Here is a 19,921-nt window from a genome sequence, read left to right as displayed (position 1 = left end):
TTAAAACAACGCAAAGCAGGAGTGAAAATGGGAAGGGGGGGGGCATGTCTGGAAGTAATCAGTCAGAAGAAAAAAGGTCTGGCACCACCACCAGTACTCCTACTCTAGTAATGGAAGCCTCCAATACTCGTACTACTGCAGTACAACTGTACTGCTGTACACAGGCTTACTTCAATAATTGCTATGCTCAACCACTTTCCTGACACCAAGGTAAGAAAAGCCTGCTTCCTCCCCCAGCTCTAAACGAGATCACTAAAAGCAGGCTTCGCTACACATCTTAAAATAAAGCCAGAGCTCAGCTACAAAGGTTGGAGCACTAAGTTTGTCTTTCTTATTGCCTGAATAGGCTAACCTAGCATGATGGCGTGATGTTAAAAGGTGACTGTAATGTTAGTATGCTAGTACTGCTAACGCTAATGCTAACTGTATGATGTTGGATGGGCTAAAACGTCATAAAAATGTCCATAGCGTTAATGTACTTATTTTTTTGTGATTGTTTGACTTCTTTTTTATAATGTTATTCTAAGAAAAACTTATTTCCTCGATCAAGTACATTTTCTTTCCTGTTGAATGACATTTGTATGTTCAAAGGATGACTTTTTGGTCGTCGCAAAATTACTTCTCGGAATTTTATTGTTTTTTCCACTTTTTTCCACATTTCCACCTGACTGTCAATCACGCGGGACATCCTATCAATGTTGTTCTATGATTTTCATTCATTAAGGCAAATATACTGTCATATACTTGTCACAGTTTTACTTTTTTTAATGCAAAATCTAGGATTTAATCTCTTGAAATTAGGACTTTTCCCGTAACTTCATTCCGACAAACTTCTTCGGTAACGATATCTCATTCTATGCTACTCACAGCCACCGGGGGGGCATGTTTGCATGCTATTTTGGAATAAAATCCATTGGGCGGCTATAGTGATTAGCGCGCAGGCCACACAGCTAGGAGACCCGAGTTCGATTCCACCCTCGGCCATCTCTGTGTGGAGTTTGCATGTTCTCCCCGTGCATGCGTGGCTTTCTCCGGTTACTCTGCTTCCCCCCCAATTCCAAAAACATGCTAGGTTAATTGGCGACTCCAAATTGTCCATAGGTATGAATGTGAGTGTGAATGGTTGTTTGTCTATATGTGCCCTGTGATTGGCTGGCCACCAGTCCAGGGTGTACCCCGCCTCTCCCCCAAGACAACTGGGATAGACTCCAGCACCCCTCACCCCATCCTCATGGGGATAAGCAGTAGAAAATGAATGTTTGGCTATTCCTTTATCGGCCTGCTGTGGCCCAACAAGAATAAAAATGGAAATAAAAAGAGGGCATTGTGCTCCAGCATATCAAACAATTTATCAGACTGAAAAATGTCAAAACATAATTAAAAATAGAGACAATCTTCAGGTGTAAGGCGAGAAATGTTTTGTTTTTTGGCAGCGAGAATACGTAGAAATGAGATGTTTCATCAGCCGTCGCTTGGCATTTCACCGAGCTGTTCCAGGTCAAAGCGTTTGCTGCGTCTTCCTCCCCTTCGTCTGTCTGCAGTGATTGCGTTTTATTTCCACGTCTAGTCAAAGTGTGTCTTCAATGAAAGGTGCTAGCTGCTGTTTTATAGAGAAAGCTCCAGACTGGCGATTACACGGAAACACGTCAGACTCAATGAAATAGCAGGAAAAGACCTCACTTGGACAAATAAGAACACATTCCAAAGGTAGACCTTGGATTACAAGGTGGAAAGGCCATGTGATCAGGGACCAATTGTATCTCCAAATTCTTCCAAGTTTCTAGTTTCGTTCTGAAACAGGCTGTGTTGTTGTCGCTTTATACAAACACACACACACACGTTTCCATGGTTGCAGAGAATGACTTGAAGAACGTTCATTGGCCCTGCTTCATCCTATCGAGGAGGTACGGCTCTCATGAACGACCTTGAGAAGCTCCCTCTACAAAAAAGTAAGCGGCCATCCCAGAAGCTTGGGCGTCATCCATCTTCCCGCTGTCACCTGAAACGGGAGCCCTCGGTAAGGTGACCCTGTGGCGTGGAGGAACAAGGAGGGCCATGTCCTCCATTCAGCCATCTGGCAGCGCCTTCATGATGAAGCTGCAAAACAGGTGAGTGCGGGCACCCCCCGAGCGGGGAGGCGTCACTACACCGTGGGGGCGTCTAACAGTGACCTCGCCGTGACCCCTTTCCCGCCGGTGTGAAAATGGGCCAGTCTTGAGGGAAGCTAACTGCATCCATTATCATTGTCCTTGAGGAGGGAAGAATTTCAGGCATGAAAATCCATACGACGGTGACGGATGGCATGAAATCCTCTTGGGAAGTGGGGAGCGCGAGCGGCACAGCGGGTGCCTTTGTGTCGCTTCCCTCCCTCGCCAACGGCGGCGGCCTCCGTCAGTGAGAAGACACCAGATGCACACGCGGAGCGAAAATGTCGAGCACATTTGGCAGCACGTCGTTTTTTCAAGTCAACCAGCTTCCACGGACTAATTTAGACCTTTAAACCTAAACCTAAACTTAAACCTACATAACATATATTACAATAACATCCATTTCATGCATCCTGTCATCAATCGCATCCATTTTGAGTAGTTTCTTTAATAAATCAGTGTTAATAATTACTTGTCACAAATGAAGTTTCTGATGCCTTCAATGACTAGGGGCCTCCTAGTTAACGCAAAACAGGCCACTGTTATTATTATTATTATTGTTTGACATATAGAAGACATATGGACCCAAATCAAGTTAAAATCAAGCAGCATAGAAATGATACTGCTTTTTCCAGCCGGGACATTCACCGCAAAAAATAACTCATGTCAAAACAAGAAGGCGGTGTCTGTGTTGATCTTACTGCCACATTGCGTCTTTGTCAACAATCACATCTTCAATGAAAGTCCAAATAACCTTACATGTTCATTTGACCTTGACACGCGTGTACGGCTGCTTATGCACAAAAACAATAAAAACCTGAGTGAGACTTGTGGGCTAACTAAATAACTAGAACAAGCTAACACTGCTAATAAGGATGTTTTGGGATAAAAATAGGAAAACACAGTCGGACTCATGGCGTGTAGTAAGAACACTCCACGATGTGTCTGTTATTGTATGATTACCACAAAATGTACGCAAAGTTTAAACGGACATTTTTGACGTTACCGAAAAAAGACGCTAACCGAGGCGAGACAGGGAGCAGCAAAACATGTATTTTGATTTTTCTTTGATTTTTTTTGTCTGTGACTCTTAAGCGCTTTTATGATGCCAACATTTGACTTGAATAATAACGTGACATTATGCCGCTTGGATATAATGTTTTATTTCAACCCTCGTCTATAAAGCAATATTCAGTTGTTGCCAAGTTATGTTTATATAATGTCAAGAATGAAGGTTGTTTTTTCACCGCAATATCTATATCAATACTACGGCTGACGTTTGAGGGGCTCAGCTGTGAAAAACATAAAGTGAAAATAAATGATTCATCTCCAGTTAAACATGCAAACAAACACACTGAACAAGCACACAAGGACAGGACGTTGCCGTGTCTGTTGGGAGCAAGATCCAATCAAAGGGGGGAGGTGGGGGGGGTGGGGGGGGGGGCGTTGGTGAATACTACTGGACCAGAAGTGAAATCAAACGTGAATTAGCGCGGGTACCTGGATTCAAACACGGTGGCCTTTCCGAACATTACACAACCATTGTTTCTCACTAGCGGACTGCATTCCACACCCGAAATAAACCTCCCAAAACATTCTAAAAAGCGTTATTATTAACTATTATTATTTTTCCAAGTTCAAATATATAACTTAATAATAAAGAAGAATAATAGTGCGTATGGATCAGGAAGACCTGGCTTGGATAAACCCCCCCCGCCCATCTCTGGGTGCCGTTTGCATGTTCTCCCCGTGCATGCCTTGGCTTTCCCCCGGGTGCCCCCCCCCCCCCCCCCCGTGAGGATAGGTGGCAGAGAAAATGGATGGATGGATAATTAATCAGAAAAAGTAATATTACAGGTTACACGTCATTCATATTTGATTTTTGTGACTAAATTCTAACTTCAGCGTGTGTGCATCTATTTGTAAACAAATGCTAACAAAATCGGTTTCTCTGTTAGCATGACGTAACATGACGCTAATGCATAGTTTTCTTCTGCCCTCGTTATTCTAACGCTATGACAGCAAAATTACAAATCTTTGTTCGACTCAATCGACTCAGAGTTTTTGTAAATGCAAAATTCTAATTTTTTTAAAATTTTGTTCATGATTTAATTCTTATGATATTTGAACTGTGTTGTATATATATTTTATATATAATATTCAGCCATTTATTAAAGAATAATTATCTTATTGGCATATTTTGGCTTAGTTTTTTACTTTTACTTTTAAAATGCACAATTATGATGTCATAATATTTCAGTAGTTGTAACATTTATGACCCAAATAATTCATGAGAATGTGAGGCCAAATAAAAGGCTCCTTCAAAGTAAAAGTAGGTAAGGTTTCTATTGTCTGGATTCAGTGCATCTGTGATGAAGTCAATCTGACAGTGCAGAAGTTGGAAAAACACAAATAGGATCATCCACCTTCTCCACCGCCTCCACAGCGCCCCCTAGACGGGATGCGGCTCTCGCCACTGTGAAGATCCCCAGTGGAGAAGCAGAGGAAGTGTTTGCTTTGGGAATTGGAGTTGATGCTGCACCACCACGCCGGGCGAGGGTCCGGGCACCCCCAAAGCAGCATCCCCAATAAGCGGCACACACACACCCCAAACACACAGGTATACAAACGGTCAGTCCGCCCTGGGGCCAACACACCCGTGGTCGCTCAGCCGGAGTCCATGCTGAAGAGCTCAATGCCGTGCGAGCTCCAGTGGAGGCCCACTCCTGAGTTGAAAACCAGCGACCACACGTAGGGTATGAAGAAATCCTCGGGCTGGTCTTCCTCCACGTACTTGAACTTGAGCTCCGGGAACTTCTACTCGCACCAGGAAAGAGAAAAGGAGGAGCGTTGAGGAAAGAGGTTAGGATGGGATGGGTCGATTTGGAGCTGCAAGTTCCGAAATCCACTCCAAGGTAAACATAAAACATGGCCGACGAATTGGATTCGTGTGCCGTCCAACCTTAGAGGCAGTGCATTACAGCTGATATGATGGACGCCGGTGGCTGTTTAGGAAGATTCATCCCTATTGGCTCCTTTCCGGTGCATAGGCCACTACCTTTTCCTCACGCTTTGAACCCTGCGACTTATGCAACAATGCGGCTCATTTATGGCTAAATGAACTACACTTCCCATGAGGCTAAGAGTGCAGCTTTGGTGTTCAGTTCAGTGATTGCTACAGTAGCGGCAGATGTCATTCCACCTGACAGCCAGGTTCAATTGCTTACAGCTTCCTGCGGGACATGGATCACTCTTGCGGTCCGGGAACTGACCTCTTAAAGGGGCTAACTAATGTGCGAACGTCACCTTCTGACCCAATCGGTCGATGGCGTTCACACGGGGGCTCGCCAGGCAGCATCCGCGGGGGAAATATCAGGAAATAACTCTTATCCGCCAGCCTGACCTCTGCTCATAACGGGTAAACATGTTCAGAGAAGCAAAGGGACTCTAATAAAATGAACCCAAACACTGCGGTGTCATTTTTCGCGGCGGCTCATCGGACAATTTGACCTTATTGTTTGAGCCTGCGGCGAGGTGTTGAGTTACATGACGGCTTGCTAACAGCAGTTAGACCCCCGCTAGGTCTCGGGTAGTGTGCAAGCGGACTAGTGTTCCTGGACACGGACGTTGCTGTACTATTTATATTGCGGCTGCTCCACAGGACAAACACTACACTGGCTGGGAATGTCGGTAAAAACGTCAAAAATGGAATGCTGTCTTCCTGCTGGTTATATAGTTATATAATACACTGGAACCTCATGGTACCTTTCATTTCAATGGAAATATGCTGCAATGCTTGAGAAATAATGTAGTATGCACACAACTCTTTGGCCTCACTGTCCAACAGATACAACATTATGTGGCAAAGTAGAATGAGAAGTACAACCCGGCAAAGTAGGATGAGAAAGTAATGGGTATAACTCATTCATTCATTCATTTTCTACCGCTTTTTCCTCACGAGGGTTGCAGGGGTTGCTGGAGCCTAACCCAGCTGTCTTCGGGCGAGAGGCGGGGTACACCCTGGACTGGTCGCCAGCCAATCACAGGGCACATATAGACAACCATTCACACTCACATTCATACCTATGGACAATTTGGAGTCGTCAATTAACCTAGCATGTTTTTGGAATGTGGGAGGAAACCGAGTACCCGGAGAAAACCCACGCATGCACGGGGAGAACATGCAAAGTCCACACAGATATGGCCGAGGGTGGGGAAAGACAAAATAACAAGCCAAAAAGTTACCACTTCCACACAAAATAGGAGGAGAACTCTTTCATTTTCTACCACTTTTCCTCACAAAGGTTGCGGGGGTGCTGGAGCCTATCCCAGCTGTCTTCTGGCGAGAGGTGGGGTACACCCTGGACTGGTGGCCAGCCAATCACAGGGCACATATAGACAAACAACCATTCACACTCACATTCATACCTATGGACAAACCTAGCATGTTTTTGGAATGTGGGAGGAAACCGGAGAACATGCAAACTCCACACAGAGATGGCCGAGGGTGGAATTGAACCCTGGTCTCCTCGCTGTGAGGTCTGCGCGCTAACCACTAGACCGCCATGCCGCCATGGGTATAACTTTTGAGACATATTTTTTTCTAGTCCAAGGTGCTATCGCTGAATCTCTCCAAGTCAGTGGTCTATGTGAGTGACATGAAGAAAAGCTCCGGCACCATTTTGCTGGTGCGAGAAGCCCCTGTCAAATATTTGGGCCATACAGTAATTAGTCAAAGCACCATAAAATTAAAGTATATTTCAAATGGCTTAAATCCAAGACCCCCCGGTACTGGAGGACTGGCTTTGTGTGATGAACACAATACATGACATGGAACTATTGACACATAGATTCAGAACTCCGCTGCCCGCCTCCTCACCTCCACCCGCTCCCGTGAACACATTACCCCTGTCCTCCAAAACCTCCATAGGCTTCCCATTCCCCAACGCATTCACTTCAAAATTCTTCTCATCACCTACAAAGCCCTCCACGATCTGACCCCCCCCCCCCCCCATATCTCACAGACCTGCTCCATCCACACAATCCCCCGCGTCCCCTTTGCTCCTCAGACTCAAACCTCCTGGCACTTCCCTGTAAGACCAAGCTCCGAACCTGGGGAGACAGACTAAAAACCCACCTCTTTAAATCTGTTTTTAATGTCTTTTTATATCTGACTGTTGTGCTCCGCCCCGCTTTTACTCATGTTTTAACTGTGTATTAACCAATGAATGTTGTATTTTGGTGTGTCTTCTATTCTGTTTACTTGCTTTATTCAACTCCATTCTTCTGTAAAGTGTCTTTGAGTATTTTGAAAAGCGCTATACAAATAAAATGTATTATTATTATTATTATAGATTAAGGACTGAAGAAGATATGTGTGGAGAAAAATGGGTGAAATGGACACTGTTCACGGACAAAAATCAAGGAAATGACTCAAATTGCACCATGACAGGGAATGTGGGATAGCCAAATTGTGTGCTATGTATGTCCAGTGCCCCCTTTTTGTTTTGAGTGTGTTTGTATTGCTGTTGAAGTTTTGTAAAAAAAAAAAGGTAAAAATAAATAAAAATAAAGTATATATTAAAAAAAAGCATATTTCTTGGACTAAGCAAATGCATATAGTACTAGCCTCTCATGTGTGATGACCTGTATTCAGCTAAGTCTAGCATATCTTGGTGATAAACAATTCATCAACGGAATCAACACACACTGCTTCGGTTCCCATTGGAATACCGGATTGGCCGGGTTTTCTTCCAAGCATGCTGGAAGCAAAAGACACGGCCACCTTGCGGGCCAAAAGCATCAAACAGCAGGTAGATAGAAGCGGAGCATCAATAATACAGGAGCGCCTCCGTTCCAGTCTGCTGTCTGCACGTGCAAATAAAGACCCAGGCAGCCAGTAATCAGCTCTGGTGAAAGACACAAGCCCGCCCCCCCCCCCCCCCCCCCGTTCAGCACTACACTATCACTATTATAATGACCCAGTGGGGGGGGCTACGGGGGTCACAGGTCATAGGCCAGACCACACACAAACATATGTACACACATTGGGTTGTTATCTGGTGTTTGCACGTAGGCGACACCAGCCATCAAATGTTCCCGTGGAGGCCACACAAGCCACTCCCACTTGTTAGCGCAGAAACATCTTTTTTTTTCAGTTTTCATCTTTTTTTCGCTCATCTGAGAGTTTTTTTTGGGATGGATGGATAGATGGAAATCAGCGTGACATTACATTGTCACCTCGCCAATTATGGTTGGAAGGTCATGGAGATAATTGAAGTGTTAACCAGAATGGCAGTCGGTAGGACGCAGACCCCACCCAGGGATTGGGGGCAGAACAATCCTATTTGGATAACTTGGTAGATACTCAGTTTATGTGCCTGAATTTTGTCATTAGGATTCATGCATTATTCCATCGGAATCAGAATGGGAATCAAATGCAGCCAAATGCTGGAAGTATGTAGGATATGCAACAAAATGGAACTGGTTCTTCCCTGGCCTGAACCCCACCCTTCCAGGAGGTTACATGTGGTTTTGGTCACCCCCCCCCCCCCCCCCAAACCCCCACCACCAATATTCTTGGGGCCACAGTCATCAAAATGTTCCTTTGTCTGTCCCAACCTTCTAGAATGGATTGTGGAATTTGGCTGAGTACATTTTGCCTTTTTTGTCTTACCAAAATAAAAAAGCCAAACTCATAAAATCTAACCTTGACTCATTCATTCATTCATTTGCTACCGCTTTTTCCTCACGAGGGTCGCGGGGGTGCTGGAGCCTATCCCAGCTGTCTTCGGGCGAGAGGCGGGGTACACCCTGGACTGGTCGCCAGCCAATCACAGGCTTGTGATTATTTCAAAATTATTATTTCAAAATAATTTTTGCTTTCATGAACGTGCAAATCTATGCAACATGCTCACTAATGTCATTTGAGTTTTCGTAATAACGTAGCAGCAGACATACAAACATGGCTGCCGTGGTTAAATACTTTCATTTTATCCGCCTTCAGTCCACCAGCGTCTCGCCGGCGAATATGAAAAGCAATTCATCATCGCAAACGCCACTCACAGCTAAGCGGAACAGATGGAACACATCAGGAGCTCCGATGTCTGGGCCAGCGCATTTCCCAAAATGATGTAAAGCTGTTAGTGTGGTGTCCCATCGGGATGCCGTGGCATCATCTGAAAAGCTGTCCTGAGACCGAAATGACGCATTTCACCAGATACAAAAGGTAGAAGAAAATATGCTACAGGAAGATATTACATTGGGATTTAATGATTGGCAGAAGACGGACAATAAATTAAACGGAATTCATGAATTCAAGTCTGAATTATGCTGATCAAAATGGAAAATGGAAAACTACCAACATATTTTCAAATGTAACATTATAATATCAGGGATGCCAATACTGCCATAAAAATTAGACAATTTATGCTTGTATGGTTTACCCACGCGTGAGTGATTAAGTGTTAAATAGTCTTGCTGATTTCGCCTGTGGATTGCAAATGTCCACTTGCGATGAAAGCACCGTTTGGTTCATGCTCAATGTGCTCAATGAACCCAATTCCTAATTTCACTAATTAAAATAGCTTTCCATGTTATCATTGACAGCATTATTTCATTGGATTCCACCTGGGAATTAATGCAGACCAACCTGTCTTACTGCTTTGTAGTAGAACATGTTATTTCGATTAATTATTAACCATGACTTCTTTTCATGAGACAAAATCTGTCAAAGAAATATGCCACTTTTCTAGAACTTAAGTAGCATATTACAGTTTGCACAGACATGCTATATCATGTGTACATTCATTACACAAGATGTGGCCAGACGTTAGTTTGAGGGAGGAGCTGCTGTCAATATTGTTGAGATATTACATGAAATATGAATGCAATATTCATCCTCAATCCTTACATGAGATATGAAAAAATGTATGGATTTGTCTTTTCTGTGCGTTCTGAACATATAAAAGCAGATAAAAATTTATCGGCAGGTCATTAATACATGAAACGGGACACACCTACTGTATTTTCCGGACTATAAGTCACCCTTTTTTTCATAGGTTGGCTGTTCCTGCAACTTATACTCCAGAGTGACTTATAAATGAAAAAACTGTTTATGTTACATAAACCCTGGACACCTTTTCTGTTCATGTTTATTTTTTGTGTAGTTGAATAAGCATTGTGTTAGCATATCTTACACCTATTCAGCCTGTTCTCTATTCTTTTATTGTTAGAACTTGCTTTCCAAAAGGACCGTAATGTCTGTTTTGATCAAGTAGTTTGGAAAATAAATGTAATGTATTTATTTATTTAAATGTATTATTTATTTGTATTTATATTTAATAAATTATGAATGTTTTTTTCTACCTAATTATGCATTTTTGGCCTTGTGTGACTTATACTCCGGAGCGACTTATAGTCCAGAAAATACAGTATTTTTGCCTACAAAGCCTCCAACATTTTAGCCTTTTTTACTGTACATGTTGTATATATGTTGTATTCATGATAACATAGAAATACTTGCTGTATTTTGCTGTATTTTGGTCGTTTCCAGCATTCCCGGTACTTCCTTGATTCTATTGATTTCACATAGCTACGTAGAAAAGAACACCACACCCAGCTCCAACTTTTACAAACTCGAAATCAGAAACACAGCAGCAGTGGCCACAGCTCCAACATGCAGCGTTACCTTCTGGCGGTGGCATTGGCGCATTACAAGAGAGAGTGTGGTGAAGCTAGCAGCTAACCTGTGTGGTGTGGCGAGGCGTGACTAAACCAGGAAAGTCATTTTTCGGCATATCAAGGTTCATGACTAATAAGAAGAATGTTGCTGTTGCTTGGTTAATAGAAAGGTCACATTATGTAAGTAGAGCATTGTTGGTGCTTTTGTCAATGGATGCAGTTGCATGAGTTGCATTATGGATGTGTTCAAGTGCAACATCAGGTTTGTGGATGAACAAAATTGGTATTGGCTGTATCAATTTCTGTTTAACTTGCTATCATATTTTTGGTAAGAATATTTGCGGTACTTCCTATGAATAAAATGGCAATAATATTATCATCATTAGCAAAATAACACATCTACACATCATCACGTTTCCACATCTACCGGATAGTCAAAAATGAGTAAAAACAGAAGCAATATCTTGGTTTCAGGTGTCAAAATGGCAACATTCTTGCTCCTTTGTCATTATTGGAGCAAGCACAAAAAGTCTTCGATATGGCCGCATATCTGGTAGAAAGAATGTTCCAGCGCTTTCTGGAAAAAATAAATCCCATAGTGCATCCCAATATTATCTTGGAGCCTGACTCTGTCTGCACAGCGCCTTCCTCTCTGAACATATCTCCACCGTCCCACCCAGCCCTCAAGTCTGGCAATTGTCTGGGCCTACTTGGCCTGAGCTCATATCAGTTAGTTCTGGGTCCTGGCGGGTCATGCCCTCGCCTCTGGTCTTAACTCGGGGACGCCGTGTTCCCTTCCCTTGTGCTGTCAAAGCGGAGCCAGACGGAGAAGAATGTAGCCATGGAGCAAGTACGAACCCCACCCCCAAACACACAAGCAGTCAATGGTCATCTGTCAAAATGTTGTAGTAATGAATCAACCTGACTAAAACAAATGCAAGTTTCCATAGAGGCCATAACATCTTGTTACGTTACTTTTAATGAAATGATCTAGTCAAATAAAGTATAACAACCCTCACATTGGAAGGAAAAACAATTCATTCATCATGTAAGACTTGGGCTGGCTGGACTTACACGACTAATTCACCTTTTCATCCTTTGCATGAATACCAGACTTATACCACTCTGGCTTCTTTGGCAGGCTCTTGTGTCTGTGGGCTGATTATATAACAAGCTGAAGCCATCAAACGTGAGGAATGAAGACGATGAGTGTGAGTACTGGCGTCCCGTGAGACGTAAAATGGACTGCTTGTGACGTCTCTGTATGCGTCTTGACAGAGTCAATCCCATCTTAAGCATATGTAAGAGCCGTGTCATTTAGCCTGTACCATCTTTAGCATAGGTAAGAACCGTGTCATTTAGCCTGTACCATCGTTAGCATAGGTAAGAACCGTGTCATTTAACCTGTACCATTGTTAGCATAGGTAAGAACCGTGTCATTTAGCCTGTACCATCTTTAGCATAGGTAAGAGCAGTGTCATTTAGCCTGTACCATCTTTAGCACAGGTAAGAGCCGTGTCATTTAGCCTGTACCATCTTTAGCATAGATAAGAGCAGTGTCATTTAGCCTGTACCATCTTTAGCATAGGTAAGAGCAGTGTCATTTAGCCTGTACCATCTTTAGGATAGGTAAGAACCGTGTCATTTAGCCTATACCATCTTTAGCATACGTAAGAGCGGTGTCATTTAGCCTGTACCATCATTAGCATAGGTAAGAGCCGTGTCATTTAGCCTGTACCATCTTTAGCATAGGTAGGTACCATGTAATTTAGCCTGTACAATCTTTAGCATAGGTAAGAGCTGTGTTATTTAGCCTGTACCATCTTTGGCATAGGTAAGAACCGTGTCATTCAGCTTGTACCATCTTTAGCATAGGTAAAAGCGGTGTCATTTAGCATGGGTAAGAACCATGTCCTTTAGCCCGTACCATCTTTAGCATAGGTAAGAACCGTGTCATTTAGCCTCTACCATCTTTAGCATAGGTAAGAGCCGTGTCATTTACCCTGTAACATCGTTAGCATAAGTAAGAATCTTGTCATTTAGACCCTAACCCTAACCATTTTATGCACAAGAACATCCTTTTTAGATCTTTGAGTTTGGTTCATAAAAATGGGAACATTTATTTTGTTTGAGTATATTTAGAGAATCGTACCGACTTACACGTCCTGTAACAACACGCACACAGCTGGGGGAGACGGTTGAGTGAGGGTCGTCCCTGGGGCATTTTCTGCCTTCCTCAAACCCTTTCTACAGTTGGGGCCTACTTTGCATGTCTACGTTTTGTGTCGGAATGCAATGTCTTGAGCAAACAGCCGTCTTGGCTTTCAACGGTTTTCTCTGACAATGGGACAACGGTGTATTTTGTCGGTTTATAATCTGTTCCCTTTGTCCCCACGTCAGGAAAAAAACTGATCTTTCAGCGGGTAGACCCACAAAAGGTTATCTCTATGGAGGAGCAAGTCGGACACAAGCAGTTTGGAATAATTAATAACAGGACTTGTGATGCTTTTGATGTAGTTAGAATGTTGCATTCTGGTGCTAAAGTTTCAGATAATGAGGTTTGCGCATTTGGAAGTGATCCCTGGAAGAAGTTTGGGATGGCGGTGAATGATCGGTTTCAAAGAGTTTTTTCTAACACTGGCTCACTGTGACATCACATATGGGCATCACATATCCGCCTGAGCTTGCCTCGTAGAAAGATTTCCTGGAAGCCATAGCTACAGCCTGAGAGCGTATCTGCAGTTTAAGAACAGACCAGAATCCTAGCTGCTAGAGTATTTTTAATCAATGATATATGACCAATGTAGTAATTCCCCATCGCCATTAACGTGTTAGCTTTCTCTGCGCCTTCGCTCCTAAGAGCTTTTAGCTTGAGTATAATTACCAATTCATTGATGATTCCACGCAGCATTAATCCTGCCTATGGATTTTCACGTTGGGGGACCGAGTAACCGAATGAGCTCACGAGATAAAGGCATGCGCCACGTGAAAGACAGCTGTTTGTTTGAGCGATGGCGCCATCAAACGGCGACCACGTCTCCCGGAGGAGACATTGGCCAGATTGTCTCTTCACTTCATGTCGCCCTCTGGAGGCACAAAGCACTCAGATGATAGTGGAGCGTCGATGTGAGCGCAAACGCGGACACGTGCGGACTGACACACAGGGAAGTGGCATGCATGGTTGCATGTTGGCACGCCGGGTAGCACAGCTGACGCCGTCAATGCGTGTTGACGCTAGGAGCGGCACTGCTGAAGGACACATAGCTCCACGGGTGTACCGTCCGTGGCTACGTCAGCTCTCGGAGGTGCCGAGTTCAAGGGCCAGGCACCATCCCTCTTCTGCGAGACCAATGCCTTGCAGCCGGCCGCCAAGTATAGAACATGAAACACATGATGAAACGTGCAATTAAGAGCTTCAGCGCTGGTCGAGGAGCCGAGCGGAGAAACCGCTGGATACATATTTCCTCACTGATTAATGGCGGCGCATCGGGAGGGGGCGGGAGTTAGCAAACCGCCAGGAGTGGTGGGAGGGTGGGGTAACGAGGCGATGTGGCAGATTTATAAACCCCACCTACCCCCACCCTTCCCATGACAAAGTGCCCTCCCGCCCCTCATCCCATCTCCTTGAAATGTCATTACATGTTCGCGGAGAGCAGGCTGGCAGGGATGGAAGGAAGACGGGCATCATGGCTAATGAGAATTGGGCTTTGGCCTTTTGTCTCATGTCCCACTGCTTCTATCTTTGGCAATTCCTTTCTCACCGGTCCATTTTACAGCACCCGTTCACCACACTGGTCTCTCCACATGAATACTGATTTCAGTCTTGGCCCACGATTGCATGCATGGCTGTGGTATGACTTACCTTCAACCTGTCTTTGGGCAACGCCTGGGCGCCTTTCATGATGACCTCTTGAACCCTCTCAACAGACAGGTCACTTCCTGCTAGCTCCAGACGCTGGCTGAAGAAGCCAATTACCTGAAAGGTTGGGAAACAGGGAACAATGACAAACCAGGACTTCGCTGCCATATGTGTGCCACACCAGTAGTTCATTGAGAACAGATTTTGCTTTGTTCAACACTAAAATATTTCTGGCCACCTTATGTTGTATATTTGTAATATGAGGTTTCCAGCTCATATTTTAATCTATTGTGATCCCCAGAATTTTTTTTCATTCACCCTTTCAATGTCCACTCCGTCTATTTGTATTTGTTGGCGCATGTCCTTTCTACTGTTAGCAAACAGCATGATTTTAATTTTACTTAGGTTCAAGGACAATCTATTATCAAAATATTGTGGTTTCTACATAATTGGTTGCTGAAATGCGAGGCTTGTGCCCACTTTGGTGGCGCACTGTACTTGAGCATGAACTGCTCAAACTGAACTGAACATAACCTACGGGTCTTGCATAGGCTCATGCAAAAACGGAGGACAATGAAATCAGCTGGCGTCTTTCATAAGCAACAAAGCTCCTTGCTTTCTTTGAAACACAGGCTCTCGTCTCATCCTTATCTCATTGAAGCTTGATATCAAGTGGCCGCTCTCACTGGTTTAATCCGCACCATATATGATGACACCAGAGTGCAATATGTGGCTTTAACCAAGCTATAGGGCCCTATGTGAAAGACACAAGAAAAAGCGCTCACATTGCTCATGTTGATGGGACTTGAACACAACAGCCATAGTTGAGACTGCAAATGGAAATATTGTACAGTGGTAGAAAGCGCACACCCTACAAAGGTCGTCTTTACACATTCTTAGTTAAAAGTATGCATCAAGCATTTCGGATTACAAACTCACCAGAGGGCCTGAGCGTGTTTTATCCTACTTTGGAATAAGTTATTCACTCATTTTAATGCCTAGCGGGTTTCATCCCAAACAAGAGATCAAGGACAGTCTGTGCTTGATGTTTGTAGCGCTGCGCTAGGTCCCTCCCTGGAGCTATGTTTGATATTTGATAATTAAAATCTCTGTTTTACTGATTCTTTTTAAAGCTTGAAAAAAAAAAAAACGGTGCCAAACCAACCGCTGCTAAACACATCCACATGCAGTAGTTCTTCATTTGCTTTACGCTCTCAGCACAGCCCACATGAACATTATGTGTGTCTACATGGAATACTAATCTGCTCATCAACTCTGAAGGCCTCCCATACGGGGTTAATTTAGAGGAGCGAAACAGAAAGAAAAAAAAAAAAAAAACAGCAGCTCCTCATCCGCAATCTCATACTACACACACATGGATTTGCAAAGTCGGGAAGGCTTCGGAGAATAGCCTCAGGGAAGCTGACTTAAGCGAGGGATTCCAGTTAGCATGCTTCCTCATACTTACGGATAACAGCGGAGCCTATGGCAACAACCCCCTCCCTCCACACTGCCGTGGAGACAGCTAGGCTTCCTTTTCCCCTTCTTCTACTTGACTGATAACGCTTATGACTGACAGTCTTTTCTTGCAAGGTCCCCCCACCGCAAACACCGTTAATGAATATTTGACACGGAGTCTCTCTACATGGCAAGGACTGATTCGTTTATCGATACTACCTCCTCTAACGGCTCTGCATGCGGTAATGCAATGTGGCATTTCACATACAGCGGTTGGGTTGTTTATTTATTCAATGATTGTTTACTTATGACACCTCTTTATAATATATACAATATATACAGTACAGTATTTTTATCCTCGCGACACAAGTCATGCACGCTTTTTTTCATCACGTCTAGACGACTGCAATCCACACTATTCTGGAATTAGCCAAAAATCTCAATCTCAATTTAATATTTTACTGCTTGTTTACTGTTTGCCACTTCCTGTGTTGACCGTTCGCTCGCTCCTTCAATCTTAAATATCATAAATCACTTTCCTGCGGCACTGTGCCTGCAGCTTTCACAAATGCGGTGATTCCACATTTACTGAAAAAAAAAAAAACAAGCCTCGACCCTGAGAGTATTTCTAACTATAGGCCGGTGTCTAACCTCCCATTTGTTTCCATAATCCTTGAAAAAAATGTAGCACAACAGCTCAATGATCACATGGCCTCGAATAGTTTATATTACAACCTCTTGGTCTGGTTTCACTGAATCAGCCCTTCTTCTATCTATGGATGGTGACACCCCCTCAATATTGGTAGTACTACATCGCAGGACTCTATCGTACTGGAACGTCATCAAACGCATATTGGTGTTACTCTCATCTAGGGGATCGGACACATCGTGTAGTTTGTGATGATGTGACTTCTGAGTACTGTGGTATCACATGCAGAGTCCCACAAGGATCAGTGCTTGGCCCTCTTCTGTTCAATATTTACATGTGGCTGCTCGGAGCCATCACCGGCATAACATTTTACTGTTATGCCGACGACACTCGGCTGTTTCTGCCATGAAAGCTAACCGACCCACGGGACTGCTTTAACCTCCAGGCGTGTCTCGTTGATATCAAACAATGGATGTCCTGGAACTTTTGGTCCTCATTGGTCCTGATGAACAGAGTGGCCTGTTTAAGGACAACACTCTGAGTTTTGATAAAAGCATCATTGCCCAAAGTGCCTCAGTAAAAAAATTTGGGTGTGATATCGGATTGGACACATTAAGAATGCTACCGAAACAGCATTTTTTCATCCAGGCCCCATGGCTAAGATACGGCCTATTCTATCCACCACTGATGCAGAGACCCTCGTCCATACATTTGTCACGTCTCGCCTTGATTACTGTAATGTGCTGCTTTCTGGTCTTCTAAAGTCAAGTTCGAAAAGCCTGCAGCACGACTTCTTACGAGGATGCGTACATTCCAGCATATTTCTCCAGTTCTAGCCAACCTGCACTGGCTCCCAGTTCATCTAATGCCACTTGAAGGTTCTGTTACTGGTCTACAAAATATGACATGGGTTGGCACCCTGGTTGACCTAGTTGTACCCTACGCTCCGTCCAGAAACCGACGCTCAACAAGAAGTATTTTCTGCGGGGGCTCCAACACTGGGGAACTTTTGGTAACACTTAAGCACAAACATGGTTACACGTTACGTTCTTCTGCACTCGGTGTGTATGCTCTCGGCCCCGTCACCACCCACAGAGACAGAGACAAGGTTTCACAGACATGCAGGCAAAATTCTAGTTCATTTTAATTTATAGTGGGATTAAATTATTTATTCATTATTGGCCCAGGCCAGGCGCCCAGGGAGTCGTTCTGAACGAGAAATCTCGTCACTTTTTAATCTCATGAGATCTTCTGACACCCCTACTATTATTGGGGAACTGCCGAGAACCTAGTCACATTGTGCAAAACTAAACGAAAAAAGTTGTCTCTAAATCCCGAAAGCTGAAACTGTGAACCCGTTTGCAACATTTCAGTAGCAGCCGATAAGCCTGCACATTTGATTGACTCATGTACTTGCTTTGGTATCTGCTGCCGATGGGCTGAAGTTAACACCCTCCTGTGTGAACAATAGGAGTCATCCATGATTGGCGTGCTAATTTGGGCTACTGACCGTGTCCATGTTCTGCATGATGTCCTGGAAGGAAGGGTGCATCCTGAACTGCTCAAAGAGTTCCCTCTTGTACAGCAGCGCGTACACCAAGTTGGGGTTGTGGTGCAGGGAGTTGCAAAGGCAAGAGTTGATAATCTCAAGCATCATGCGGATCACTTCTTCAATCACGTTCAGGTCCTGAGCCTGGGGGTGGGGGGGGGGGGGGGGGGGGGGTGAGAAGACGAGGAGGAGGAGGAGGAGGATGTTAAAGGTTAATTGGCTTCCCACAACACCACTTTCACAGATAATTGTGTTTTTAAATGGATTCTGCAAGACAGATTCGTCTGTGTAAGTTGGGGGTCGAAGGGGAAAAGGGAAGCAACGAGAGTATTGGTGAGGGGCGGCGAGGTGGCCTTGGAACCTACACAATAATGATGTTACAGTATGTAAAAACACAGAAATTACATTGGTGACGCCCTCTATAAGTTGTGCTCAAAATATTTTGGAAAACATGTTAGTATACACACTATCCAGACATCCTCAATGCTCATAACAATTAGACAAATGGTCAATGATGTTACTAATTCCCACTACGTCCCTGCGGCATGTTGTGTTAGATGGTGGCCATGTTTCGAACCAGTCTTGCTCACATTTGTGCACCCATGTTCACCCAATCAGGAATCATCTGTTCATCAAAAGATACAAGGGCAATGAAAAACACCAAAGGTAAATTCATCTCTCGCTACATTGTTTTCATATCGCTCCCTCCAAAAAAAAAAGATGAAGAAATGGTCACCGTTGCATGGTTGACGAGGCCTATTATTGGTCCAAAAATGCATATTTCATACCTGAGTCACACAAGAGCTAGAATAGCCCAGAATGCCGTTGGAATGAAAATTTGTGGTTTATTCCGGAATACTTAAAGTCATTCTGAGTGCATTCCAAACATTAGGGCCTGTTCTTGCGGCTGGCCCAAATGTTTTGAGCGTGATCAAAACTTAATATGAAATATATCGAACTGCGAAGTCATATGTGACTTTACTCATCTGTATACACCAGTCATTATTTGCACTATGACCCATTGATCATTGCACTGAAATTAATATATCTGCTCCTGTATATGCTCCTGTGCAATACTATGTGTATATTTTTGGATATCTTGTATATATCTTGTTAAATTGTCTTTCTTACTCTACTTTATATACTTTTTTTGTTTTTTTTAAACTTGACTACTGCACTGAAAGGAGAAGCTCTCCAATTTCGTTGTACATCTTGTATAATGACAATAAAGGCCATTCCATTCCATAACTGCGCTCGGACTGTATTCTTACAATAAACTACTATATTACAATATTTCAAAAGCATGCTAAACATTCTCAACGCTTCACTAAACTTTATACGAATTTCTAATTCCGGATTTTTTTACTTTTTCATTCCAGCTAGTTCTGTTTGATTTGTGCAAAGTGTGACGGGGTCTTAAGCAAATGGCCGAAATGAAAGACGTTCAAGCATCAAAATGTTGTAAATGAACTGAAATATAAATAGAGTACAAGACAATACAAGACGTTGATGAATGGTAGTTGACACTCACAGCAGATGTGGAATGACAGGCTTTTATTATTTGATACTCATTCATC

General features: G+C 43.6%; 1 protein-coding gene across 2 annotated transcripts in view; it reads right to left on the bottom strand.

Moving 5' to 3' along the window:
* Positions 1-3,937: 3,937 nt before the first annotated feature.
* Positions 3,938-19,921, bottom strand: part of dym (dymeclin) — a 47,444-nt gene continuing 31,460 nt past the window's right edge. For both annotated transcript variants that reach the window (XM_058051600.2, XM_058051609.2), the window contains 3 exons: positions 18,306-18,488; positions 14,692-14,805; positions 3,938-4,964 (listed from right to left, as the gene is read on the bottom strand). In XM_058051600.2, coding sequence (XP_057907583.2) covers positions 4,815-4,964; positions 14,692-14,805; positions 18,306-18,488 — 447 coding nt within the window. In that variant the 3' untranslated portion in view covers positions 3,938-4,814. The remainder of the gene's footprint in view (positions 4,965-14,691; positions 14,806-18,305; positions 18,489-19,921) is intronic.

This window comes from Doryrhamphus excisus, linkage group LG10 (genome assembly GCF_037039965.1).
Source record: "Doryrhamphus excisus strain RoL-2023G ecotype Guam linkage group LG10, RoL_Dexc_Guam_v1.1, whole genome shotgun sequence".
NCBI classification, from domain to species: domain Eukaryota; kingdom Metazoa; phylum Chordata; class Actinopteri; order Syngnathiformes; family Syngnathidae; genus Doryrhamphus; species Doryrhamphus excisus.
Note: the sequence above shows the minus strand (reverse complement) of the source record. Positions and strands in the feature narration are given on the sequence as shown.